General features: G+C 40.2%; 1 protein-coding gene across 1 annotated transcript in view; it reads right to left on the reverse strand.

Moving 5' to 3' along the window:
- The window catches only part of oca2 (oculocutaneous albinism II), a 132,458-nt gene that overhangs the window by 17,809 nt on the left and 101,203 nt on the right, over positions 1 to 13,446 (reverse strand). Inside the window, exons 23-24 of the mRNA XM_056253957.1 lie at positions 10,086 to 10,179; positions 8,426 to 8,519 (exon numbers count right to left, since the gene is read on the reverse strand). Of these exons, the coding sequence (XP_056109932.1) occupies positions 8,426 to 8,519; positions 10,086 to 10,179 (188 nt within the window). The remainder of the gene's footprint in view (positions 1 to 8,425; positions 8,520 to 10,085; positions 10,180 to 13,446) is intronic.

Genomic DNA, 13,446 nt, shown 5'->3' on the forward strand with positions numbered 1-13,446 from the left:
CAGGACGTGGTGACCTTTTATCTGGGGACAGAAGCACCGTAGCGCTTTGTCCCTGTGTTCTATGAGCTCTGAGTGAGATCGAGCTAGAATCAGCCAATCGTCCAAGTAGTTCAAAACTCGCATGCCCCGGAGTCTCAGGGGTGCGAGAACCGCGTCCATGCACTTCGTGAATGTACGGGGTGCTAGGGACAGGCCGAACGGCAGGACTGTGTATTGATATGCCTGGCCCTCAAAGGCGAATCTCAAGAATCACCTGTGATGGGACGCTATTTGTATCTGGAAATAGGCGTCTTTCAGATCTATTGACATAAACCAGTCCTCTTGGCAAACTTGCGTGAGGATTTTCCTGGTTGTAAGCATTCTGAACTGGTGCTTCACAAGCGCTCTGTTCAGCTGTCGCAGATCTAAAATGGGTCTGAGACCTCCATCTTTTTTCGGTACCAGAAAATATCTGCTGTGTAGGCCCCCTTTGCTCTGAGCTTGAGATAAAGGTTCTATAGCACCTTTGCTCAGTAGTTTCGCTATCTCGGCTCGAAGTAGATGAGATACTTCGTTTTTCACCGTCGTCTCGACGCGCGCCGTATAACGGCGGGGACGTCGAGCGAACTGTAGCGAATAGCCTCTTTTTATAGTGTTCAGCACCCATTCTGATACCCCAGGAAGCTGTGCCCACACTTTCGCGTGAATAGCTAGGGGTAGAATGAGATCTGGGCTCTGGCCGTGACATAGTGACGGCAAGGGAGCTCCGGCGTGCTGAGGCGGGGGGCGCGCCGATCGCGGCGGGCAGCCTGGCCGCGCTCAAAACCCTTATAGCAGTTTGCTGAGGGAGAGAGAGCAGGACGAGCCCCGTGGGGCTTAACATGTCTGTGAGTGAATGTGGGCGCAGGACAGCGGGCACATTTACTGCACTGAAAAACACCGTCGGCCTGAGCTGACTGAATGCGTGTTGGTTTCGTTTTTACAGAACCCGTGGGACATGTGGTGTGTAGTGTTTGTGGGCACTGAGACGTGGGCACATTCACTACATTTAGTGCACAATCGACATGAGGCGATTTTGTTTGTGCGAGCCCTGCATTTTTGCGGGCTGTGTTTGTGTGTAGAAATGAGCCCTGGGTTGTGGGCATTTTTATTACACTCATAACACCATCGGCTGTGGCCGGAATACCAGAAAATACACCGTTTATGTGATTTATCTGGGTCGCCGTGGGAACAGCATTTGTGTGCAGGCAAGCGGGCATGGTACTGGCTTGCTTACTGCAAAATACACTGGAACAGTCACATTTTCTGGAACTGAACGAGCGAAAATTTCAGTGGAGGTCTGGCCGCGGCGAGACTGAAACACCGTCGATTTCCTAGGAGGCTAGGAAGACTTGTGTTGGTTTCGTTTTACAGAAACCGTGGTAGTGTTTGTGGGCACTGGGTTGTGGGCACATTCACTACATTTAATGCACAATTGACATGCGTCGATTTCATTTGTGCGAGCCCTGTACCGTGGCGGGCTGTGTTTGTGTGTAGAAATGAACACTGGGCTGTGGCCGGAAAAACAGAAATACAATAATTACATGATTTTTCTGGGTCGCCGTGGAAACGGCCTTTATGTGCAGGCAAGCGGGCCGTGGTACCAGCTTGTTTACTGCAAAATACACTGGAACAGTCGCATTTTCTGGAACTGAATGAGCGAAAAGTTTCGGTGGAAGTCTGGCTGCGGCGAGACTAAATTTTTATCTGCTGCGAGAGCCGGGATCAAACACGGGTCTCTCGCGCGAAGGCTTCGGGTTCCGCCCCTGAGCCACAGGGAGAACTACATTAGCGCAAGCAGATAAGAGAGCGTCATCACAGTTTTGTGTGTGTCGGCGTTTGTATGCAGGTGTGCGTGTTATACAACAGGCTCATTGCTGCAATAATGACATTTTCAGCCGCTCAAACTAGGAGCTGAGAAATGTTTGAGAAATGGAGATTAGTCCGGCCTCGGCGGGGACTAAAACACACTCTTTTCTCATTTGCCGGTGACGCACGCCCATGGGGGGCGGGGTAGATTTCTTATAACGTAAAGAAAGCTAGCCGCGGTTTTAGCGGTCTTGATGCTGGCCCGTTTCCCTGACGACTCGCGAACAGCCAGTCCTCACTGTCCGACGCCAGGATAGAGCAGCAGGTCTCCTCTACAGATGCAGCTATCTCGTCGTCATTAATGGCGGAAGCGGCGGCGCGCGGCGGCCGTTATCCGTCAGTGAGCGACTCAAGTGAAGCTGGCAGGCGAACCGGCGAGCTTTCACGGGCTGGAGAAGGCTCGGGGACCCGCTGAGTACGGCGCTTTGTTACGGCGCGGCACTGCAGCGGGTGGAAGTGCAGTCTCGCTGAAGGATGCCAGGCGAGTCCTCAGAGTCACCGTAGGCAATCGTTGGCAGTGAGGGCAGCCGCCGTCGGCGAGCGCGAGAGCTGCATGATCCTCTCACAGGCAGGAAACACATCACATGGCGGTCCCCGTCGCTGAATGTGGCTCGGCACGAGCCACAGGAGGATGGCGTCTTTACAAAGACGCGGCTCTTTTAGATGATAGAAGTGTGAGTCGCGGGGCGAGCACACACACACACACATACACACAGAGCAGAGTAAAGGATATATAGTACGCCGGAAAGCGCAGCAGGTACGGCAGTTGAAGGCGGCGAGGCCAGCGACTCCAGAAGCTCGTCCCGCTGAAAGGCTTGCGTCGACGGCGCGGCTTCTCACTCCGGATCCAGCGATGCGAGAGGCTTCGCTGAAGAGATGAAAATCAGTGTACCAGCCTTATCGAGCTATATTTATAGGGCGAGACCACGCCCTTTCTGGCGGGACGTGACGAAATGGGCGCGAAATGCCCCCATTGGATATGGTGTCACGCAGCGCCTCTCTCGATAGGCTGCTGCTGTTGCAGCAGGGCAGCCAATAGGCGCGCGAGCCGTCCTGCCTATGTCTGCATGCTGCTGCACAGCGTTTTACATTAATTCAAAATTAAGGATAATTTTTGGCTTCAATATCTCGTGGAAAAGAGGTTTTCCCCATAGCGTAAGATATTACGCAGTACGAGAGATACTCTCGTAAGAGAACAAAATATTAAAGCTAAAGTGTTTAATTTTACAGCACTAGCACCACCAAAATAATATAGTATAAAATTATATAATTTAATACAATTTATGCACACGCGCAGATACTAGGCTCTCAAGGTTTTGAGGTATGAAATGCAATAATATTACAATTTCTACAAAATATATAGTTACTAGTGTGCTAGTCAATTTAACTATGTTAGATTGGTCTCTACATGAGAGCAGCTTCTTACAATTTTCACTAATGTCTTTTCATCAGTGTAAAGCAAAAAGAAATGCAGTAGAGTCTCTAACTACTCATTCTCATGTATGTCTCTTGCTGACCTAAAAGGCAAGCAAATATACAAAATATGTACGCAATCAAAATGTTATGGTTACTTTTTCTATTTTGCTTATATATTCCACCAGCTTCTTCTTTTGAGAGCTGCTCAGGTCACACTTGTGTGTTAAGGTGTCAGGAGGCATACTTAAAGCCTATCAATAATGTGGGATAACTGCATATAACATGGAATTACAAGCTCTGCATCATTAAAGTTTTATAGCTGGTCAGAATATGTCTCCGTATGTCACTGCATTAATGCTGCAGTTGACTCAGAGGGCTTGGCCAGAGATGGAAAATGCCACCAGAAGATGGATGTTGGAAAGAGAAAAAAAGTGCTCAATATAGGCAACTTGCCCTGGTGTGATAAACATGCTCCATTTAAGAGCAGGTCCTCAAAGCCTTGGCCATCCTGACTACCCTCCTCATCCCAAACATGGTCAATGAGGGTTTTCTGAGAAAAAGTATATATGGAGGTCAGAGGGACAACGCTGCAAAGCCAAGCGAGTCATCACAAGCCAATATCACCACTATTGGGATAGGCTAGGGTGAGTGGAAAAAGGGCAGGAGATTGACAGGAAAAGAGAGTGATGTGAGGTTTAATAAAATCGAGACTCATCTGAACACCATGAAAGACTTTCTGTCACTTACAAATACAGAGATCAGACCAAGACTTTTGGAGCAAGTGGAAAGTTTAGATTAAATTAATTTCATTGTCAGAGAACAACATGGAATGCAGTGTTGACACTTTTACACTTTCATAGAAAAGTATTAAATATTATTAATTTATAAATGACATTAAATGTCACATTAAACTTAATATTCAACAATAATATTGATCTGCCTGCATTGACACTATTATACAAGAACTGAACTGAGCTGGATAATGACATCACGGTTTACTCCAGAGTGGCTATATACATATATAAACGAACTAAATTAATAACTTTTTTTAAACAAAAATAAAACATCACTGAATTTACTTAAGCTGGACTGTGACGCTATTTTCTTCTGAAAACAAACTTTTTTTGCATTGTTTTCCTGTTATCTCTGTAAAGCTGCTTTGAAACAATCTATTGTAAAAAGCGCTATATAAATAAATGTGACTTGACTTGACTATTGTAATGACATGGGTAAATTGTAAATATTCTATATACACTGTAAAAAGTGATCAGTTGACTTAAAACTTTAAAAAAGCGAGGAAACCAGGTGCCTTAAAATGAACACAACTTATTTTTTTCAAATACACAAAAGGGAGGAACCCGGTTGCCTTAAAATTATTAAGTTAAGTCAACTGATCACTTTTTGCAATGTAGTCAGTGAGATGTCTAACCTACTAGCATTTTTAAAAAATGTATTATTTTAAATTGAAGACGCTGTTTAAAAACGCACTGATCTACATGTATGTATGCAGTAGAAATTGCACACACACCGAAACATTCAGGAGTATAGAAACCCTGTGAATGTTATAAATAAAACAGTGTCGCTACTGAAAGCTACATTAAATTTTTCTTCGCTGTTTTTGTCATAGCTTCACTATTACACAGAGATGCTGTACAGACACAGGTAATTCACACTCACAATCTCTCTCTCGCTAATTAATTCGAATTCATCCAAATATAATCTTCTTACCGCACAATTTTACTTCAGAGTTCTAGATCTAATGAACCGTAGATCTGCTGGTCTATATCCGCTCAATCAGATTTTACACTGCAAACATCCATGTCCGCTTTTAACTTATCCGTGCTGGCAAATAATCATGGTACCACCCGACGTGAATTATATAAATAATTTTAATAGCACGGCCACTCAAAACCCTAGGGTCAACCATGTCACATAGTAAAGCGATCGATCACCAACAAAATCATTTTGGATGGGGATTAATGTAAACACAGATATCGGATACCAGTCATGTCTAATGAGAATGTAAACAGGCGGGACAAAAAAAAATAATTTGGTAGTACATTAGCTAAAAAGATTGAAGCTTAAGCTATGGTGTAAATATTGATTTACAAATCAGGAGAGGAACATTGTAGAGGAACACCGGCTGCTTTGTGATCAGTGGTGTTCTATCACTAGTTTCTAACCAGAGTGCCAGAGAAAGTCTCAGTCCCCTCTTCATCCCCATAGCAACCGACCAATCAGCCAATTACCGGTTGAGCTGAGGACTTACCCATTCATCACAAAGTTCTAACCATTACAGGGCATTCAAATGAAGCCCCAAAATGCAACAAGCGAAAATTCCAGGATTGCATCGCAATTTATCTACTTCTGGGACTTTACCTAAAGTGGTATAAAAGCGGTTCAGATGATATGCAGCAGCTGATAAGCATGACTTGGATTCTCTGTGAGAATCAGGCAGGAGGGAGGTTATTGATGAATGAGCAATTACTCAAACATCTGCTGCCGCCCTGTTTGTTTTCCTAGCACTGCCAAAAAAATAAGATCCCAAAGGCGATTCCCTCCTCCCTCACCCACCCCGCTGCCACCAGCCCATCCCCATTTGGCTCAACCTGGAGTCACCCAGCTGCTCTACCTGCCTCTGGACAGTGCTATGGGCCCTAGAACAAGGAAGGAGAGAATCTCATGAGTGAAAGCAGCGAACAGGACTTTGGCGTAGCGGAGGTGCTTCATTACTGAAGCAGAATCGGAAGCAAGTGGCAGCTGTTCAAAAAGTGTAGAGCGAGGCAGAAATCTGGGGTTCTTGCTAACACTAGGACGGATTGGATTCACTCCCAAGATTAGCTTGAATTGATCTACCTTTTCTCCCTGTCTGATGTGCAGTTTAGACTGAGCTCCCATTCCTTCCCTGTGTTGAGCTGTGATGCCTTGGGATATGTCTAATGCCATTGATTTCTCCTGTTTCAGGGTTTAAAAGTACAGACAAGCAAAAGAACAACAAAATAGACTGCTTGAAAATGAAGATGGATTGTTAATGTTATGTTAAAATGTTAATTATATTTATATATAATATTATGTGTTTTACATAATGCATTATGTATATATACAGTACGTGTGTTTTAATATATAATACACATTTTAATATTTGTATGTATATATTTTATTTATTTATATATCTATTATACACATACACACAAATTTAACCTTATTGTAAAGTGTTACCATCAAATATGTAAACAATATATACAACTTATTAACGTTATAATATTTTAATGACATAATAATCTAATTAAAAATATAATATGCCAATTAATTAACAGAATTAATCGCAACTCAACTTAATTGCATAACTCAATATTTGCTAAGAAAAGCCACCACATGATAATTTAAAAGACATTTAAACAACAAAATAAAATACATTTTTAAAAGATATTTCAATGACATTATTGGCAAATGACATTACATAAAATAAAATAATAAAAATTAATTAGAAATTAATGGAGAATAAGCCTCAATATAAAGTATAGTGGGTTGAGCACATTTCAAAGCAAACTGTTAGTAGCATGTAAGTAAATGCAAAGACACAAAGTCCCAAAGGTATCCGTGAAAGTGTAAAGTGCCTTCATGTCTGGCTCTGTGCTAGGCATGTCTAAACTTCCTTTTCAGATTCTATATACTGCGATTGAAAGACACCACTGTCTCCCACCGGGATCATTTCACAGTCCAATCAGATGTGCATTCAAGTTCCTCTTTTTCACCATTGACCATCAACACCCCACCAACTGGGAGAAAGCCAGATATCTGTGTGCATCTGCATGAGCATGGAAAGCACTTCCATCGAGCAGGTGGTAACAAGCAGGGAGAACCGAATCAAAAGAGACGGTGAATATCTTCGCAAGCCTCTCACCAAGAGGTAATCAGCGAGCAGCTCCTTTTCCACATTCAGATGTATTTGTTGATACGCTAGAGAGTGCTTGAAATCAAGCTGTCTTAAGAGTCTCTCTAAAACTAGATCTGTCACTTCTTAAAAAGATAGGCACACTTAAGGATATTTTTGGAACATGCCGAACATGCTCCATTTACATTGATTTTACACGAAACATGTAAAGACAAATGTGTTCACAACAACAAATTATATTAATACAGAGGACTTACAAGAAAGTTTGTATGTTGTGCTTCTCTTTTTTAACTCTAGTTGCATACTTAGTCAACACTGGTAGTGACAATAAGTAAACAAAGTAGAGTAACCAATAAATACACTTACATATAATTAGATCAGATTTTTGCATATACGAGCTGCAGTCTTCATCTCTCTGTCCAAGTATACAAGGCACAACAGCTAATCAGAGCAAGCGCATAATAGCACGACCAACTATAATGTGATAAAAATGTATACATGCTGGACAAAGCTGGACTACAAATTGCATTATCTCAGTCCTGTTAGTCCGAAAGTATGATTTCAGTCAGACTAAAGCATTTACATTACATAACATTTACATAAATGAGGAGCTTGTGTTGGGTGCCATTTTGATTGTAACTGACGGTTGTTGTTCTCTTTGTGATTTTGATATTGCTCCACTTTTAAATGGTGTATTTTATAATGTGAAGACTAGAAGGGAGAACATAACCAGAAGCAGCTGCTTGTGAACAGTGTGTCAGAGTTTGCCCTGAAACAGACCTCCTAAGTGTAACTTACTGTAAGCTACCACTGGCCAACAGCTTTCCCTGAAGAGTGAGAGTACATGCAAAGGCTATAAACATCTGGACATAAAGCTAGGGGATTGACTCTTACTAGAGCATGCTTGGGTAAGTTTAGCAATCTGTTAGCAATGCTAGTTTTGACAAAGAGGAAAACATTTTTATTCCTGTAAGAGTTGGGTTCTCATTGAAGAACTGCCCACTTAAACAGAAACAGACCGCCTGACCAAAATGTCAAGCAACCAATCTTAGAGTCGTGTGAAATTGACTATACAGAACGAATATGACTTGTCTCTTTAAAAGACACTAAAAACTGCAGAAAATGTGTGCAGAATTTGAGATCAATTTCCTACCACAGTTGGGCACAAAAGACTCTCTATTTTTAATAAAACCTGTGGGTGAATACATTTGTGCTCAATATAAATACCTGAAGAACTCCATGAAGGAAAATCCATAGCCGTGCTGTTCAGCAATCCCAGCACACACTACATTAGCAGATGCTCCAATCAGTGTCCCATTTCCTTTCATAGAAAGAGAAGAAGAAAAAAGAATGACTATCTTGGATAACTCTGATAGCCTGAATAAACATAGACATCCTGAGGATTTGTAAATGTTTAAATAGCACTACATGTCCTCTACAAACACAGCACTGCACAAACATGGATCTTTATAAATGAATATTAGAATTGATTTGGTGCCAATGTGCACAGCAGATTTTGTTATGCTGATTGCAATTTAAAGTTCTCCACTGTGCAATCACTCCTGTTAGAGTATCAGCCATAAAATGACCTTCAGTGCTAAATTGCAGAGGAGATTAAGCAAGGGTTTCTTTTTGTAGTACCTCCTTTGGTAATGCATGGCACAAAGAGGGACTTCTGTCCCAACTCAAATCACAGGCATAATAGTTTTCTGATGAAGGACAGAGGTCGTCAATTCATCAATAGCATGTCTAAAAATGTTTACTCTGGAGTGTCTAGACGTGTTCTTCAATTTATTGTCCTGCCTCTGATACAAGTGCCTTCATCAGTTTTAGTACGGGGGAGATTCAGACATCTAATCCCACACCTCAATCTCATAAGACTGGCAAAACTGGGATGAAACTGCCAGTGTGATGTGCCTTTAGCATATGGGAAGCTTCTGTTTTAGACTCTGGTCAGGTAATTTACATTCCCTTATCATTCAAATGCCTTTTCTATTTTGTCTTGGATTGTAAGTGAAGAAAGTCTATTATATAAAAATATATATATTTTGATCATCTAAGTAGAGTTTGAAACAATCATAATTGATAAATGATAAATGTATATTTTAAACAAATTACAACATAATGTAAGACAATAAAAAAGACAACAAAAAATGTAGGTTAATATGAAGGCTCTTGATTCCTTCACAAAAGTATTGCCAACACATTTTCAGTTTAATTCCTAAATGTCTTATAGGGGTTGAAGTTTCTAAAGGCAGTTTACAGCCATCAATTTGTGATTTCCTAAAGGACATATTTCTTAAAGTGTGTTTTTTGGCCTTGTAGAAGAATGGCCTTGATATGAAATGTTCACATTTTAAAAGGTGTCCATGTGACAACAAAACCAGAAGCCTGCCTTGCATTCCATGGATCGATACTAGAGCTAACACATCTCCTGTGATTAGACTGTAGGTCTGCCACATCTCTCTCCGTGTCCTTAGAGCCAAACAGGCAATGAGGCATTTTCAGATGGCCTTGTAAGCATACGACATTTGTAAATGTAGAACAATCTATTAAGCTCTCTTGTGCTTTGAAAGCAAGTGGCATTGAAAAACTACAGCTTATTAGGGATGACACGATGTAATAAAATAAGACCTGTTTTCTGATTTGAAAATATTAATTACTAGCATAAAATAAGGTATATATCACAGAAAAAGTTAGGGCGAAGTAATTCTTGGCTGTAATAGGTGGCTTGCAATTCAAATGAAATTCTACGAAGGATGTCTTCTAAAGGCAGTGGACATTTCAGGTCATCAAACCTCTTAAATCAAGGTTGCTGTAATAGTATGTTTGTTTTAAAATGCAGTTATATAATATATATAATACAGGGGAAAAAATGTTAACTGACCTCCAAGGCAAGCTCCCATAGCCAACGCAAAAATGAGAGGTTTGACTGGCAGGTTGACATCAGCATCTTGACTGAGGTCTATAAGCACAGGAATCTATGGGGGGGGGGGGACAAAATGAGATGATAGATGGATGGACAGAAGGCACGAATAACCTGCTCATAATTCTCATCTCAACAATTATGCAATGCCTATTACAAACAGTCATCTGTCAAAAACTAAGCATTGTAAATGTCAGGATCACGAAGAGTGTTATATTCAACAATTTTGACAGCCGTTCAACCTATTAGCAGATTGAGTCATATTCTACTGCACAAGTCAACAAGAAAATCAATAGTGGATGACATTAGATTTGTTCCCCCTTTTTCCTCTCTTTCTGCACAGACACACAGTTAAAAAAAACAGCAAATGAAAACCTCATGAAACAGCATGTATGAACCAAGCTTCACTGAACTGGCCCAGGCATGAAATCTACACAGATATAAACAAGATAAAAACACTTATGGCTCCACAATGGCTATAGATATCAGTATTATCATGAACATATAACGGTGAGAAGCAGAGAATGCATCCCTGTGGTGACAACAAGAAGCACGCATGCATCCATTTCTCATAAGCATTCTTAATTTAAAGATTGCATATTTGCAGAAAATGACTTCTGCCTCGAAGATTTCAGTGTGTAGCCACTTGTCTGCGACACGCTGGCCTCCCAGCTAACAGCGGCTTCAGCTGCAATCGACTTGAATAAATTACACAGCACAACTGTGATTACATTTTCTACTACATTTGCCATCCGGTTCATTCAGCCGTGGCATCGCCACCGTGGATGAGAGGGCACCAGGAGCCAAAGCAACCATACACTTGTGCTGACAAGAAAATAGCAGTTTTATGTTTGCAGTGGAGCGCAAATAGCAAATTTTAATCTGTGTGGAAAATCCTAACTTGACACAGGTGGCATAGAAACATTTTCGCAGATTTCAAACATGATCTCTGTAATCATAACTCATATTAGCCTATTTATTATACATAAAACAGCTGTTTGATAATTAATGTGGATTAAACTTTCATTAAGTTGTCTAGACAGGAACAGCTACCGAACAAGTTTTATGCGGACATTTCTTCTTTTTTACACATGTGAATAGATAAGTTTTATATCTAAGGGATAATGTAGAGCCAGACAGGTTGAAATCAAAAAGTAACCCCCAACAGAGCAATCACAACCATAAGGATAGGGGCATTGTATCACCTAGAAGAGTTTTTTTTTTTTTTTTTGCAATAACTGACTCTATAAGCAAATAAATGGGAAACATATTAATATTGATATATATACACAACCATTCAATAATTTGTTGTCAATTGTTTTAAAAGAAATTAATACTTTTATTCAGCAAGGAAGCATTTAATTTATCAAAAGTGACAGTAAAGACTTTTACACTGTTACAAAAAAAAAATGTGTTTCAAATAAATGCTGTTTGAACTTTCTATCCATCAAAGAATCCTGAAAAATGTATTATGGTTTCTACAAAAATCTTAAGCAGCACAACTGTTTTTAACATTAATAACAATATGAAATGTTTCCTGAGACCCAAATCAACATCAAAATTCATTTCTGAAGACATGTGACACTGAAGAAAATTCAGCATTGCCATCACAGGAATAAATTACATTTGAAAATATTTGAAAATAGAATTTTCACAATATTACAGTTTTACTGTGTTTTCGATCAAATAAATGCATCTTACTGACCCAAACCTTTTTAACTGTAGTGTATCAATAATGAAATATGAAATTATTTTATAACTTGAGAAAAAAGAGACTGGAGCGATACAAGAGACTTGGAGAAGATTAGTGGCAAGGGACAGTGGTAAAATTTACAAAACAAAAGTGGTTTAAATTGTTTTGCATAATGACCAAAGATATATTATTTGTATATATAATTAATTGTCATCAGTCAGATGTGGATATATCAGTGATTGTGTCATGTTTAAAATGTATAGAATACTTAAACTTAACACATTGTGTCTTATACGTGGACCTAGACATGACGAGCACATGAAGGCCAATTTAAAATTGCTTTATGCATGGTGTGATATAGAGTCAATATAATACAATTTAAAATTCTGACCACATAAATGCACAGAAATTTGCTGTTTAGACCAGCATGCAATTCCATGCCGCTATATTCTAGTTAGTGCTGGTTTTCAGCAAAACATAGTCTTTCTAATGAAGCTGGTTGATCAAATGAGACTTAAAGGGTTAGTTCACCCAAGAATTAATTTTCTGTCATTAATTACTCGTGTCGTTCCAAACCCGTAAGACCATATGACGTTGCTGCTGGGTGGGACAGAAAGCTCTTGGATTTCATCAAAAATATCTTAATTTGTGTTCCGAAGATGAATGAAGGTCTTACAGGTTTGAAACGACATGAGGGAGAGTAATTAATGACATCATTTTCATTTTTGGGTGAACTACCCTTTTAAAGTGATGAGTAATGAGATTTAACAGTAATCAGACTTTTTGGTTAAGCTAGTTATGAGGTCTGATTGAGCATACCAGCATCCATACCACTTTTCAAGAGGGCAGTTCAAAATAACTGAATGCATGCTGATTTTTGTTGTTGGTGGAGTTCGAAACAGGCACATTCTGTGCTCAACAGAAGTGAAGCATGTGTCTAACTGCATGGCCTTTTTAGATTCAGATTGTTAGAGGGCACTGCTGAGACGTTTTGTTTTTTCTGCATTTATACAGTGACGAGTCCTGCAAAATCAATGCAATCCATTACCACCACAGGTGTATGCTGAGCTCCAAGTCCATTTCAGCCTCTTTATCTCTTCTTTTTTGACAAAGCGAGAGAAAGAGACAGACAGTGAGAAAGAGAATGAGACAAAATAAGAGAGCTGCTGGTCAACCAGTGGTCAACTAGTCCAACAACCAACTAGTCGAACAGTAAGACCTTTATGTAAACGCTCCCTAAGAAACATATATAATCAGGGTCAGATTAACTGGCTAATTAAAGTAATCAACTAGTCTTTCAGGCAACCTAACAACTAGTTTTAAAAATATGTAGTTTTGCACATCCCTACTACACATGAGAGACGAGAGAAAGAGAGAATACAAGTAAGAAAAGAGGGCAAAATAGACAGATCAAATGAAACGTGTGGAAAATGCTGGAGAAGGAGGAAATGAAAAGGCTTTTGAAATGCTAAGTGATTTCTGGAGTGACTTGTCTCTTCATCTGCCCTGCATTCTTCCCTTCTGCTCATTTGGCAGTGAGCGATTGGCAGCACAGCTCTGTCTGTTTGGTGGCATGTTCATCATATCAGCTCACAGTACGTGTTCCTTCATGATACATATGATTCATGC

This window comes from Rhinichthys klamathensis, unplaced genomic scaffold (assembly GCF_029890125.1).
Source record: "Rhinichthys klamathensis goyatoka isolate OS25496 unplaced genomic scaffold, OSU_Roscu_1.1 h1tg000109l_1, whole genome shotgun sequence".
NCBI classification, from domain to species: Eukaryota; Metazoa; Chordata; class Actinopteri; order Cypriniformes; family Leuciscidae; genus Rhinichthys; species Rhinichthys klamathensis.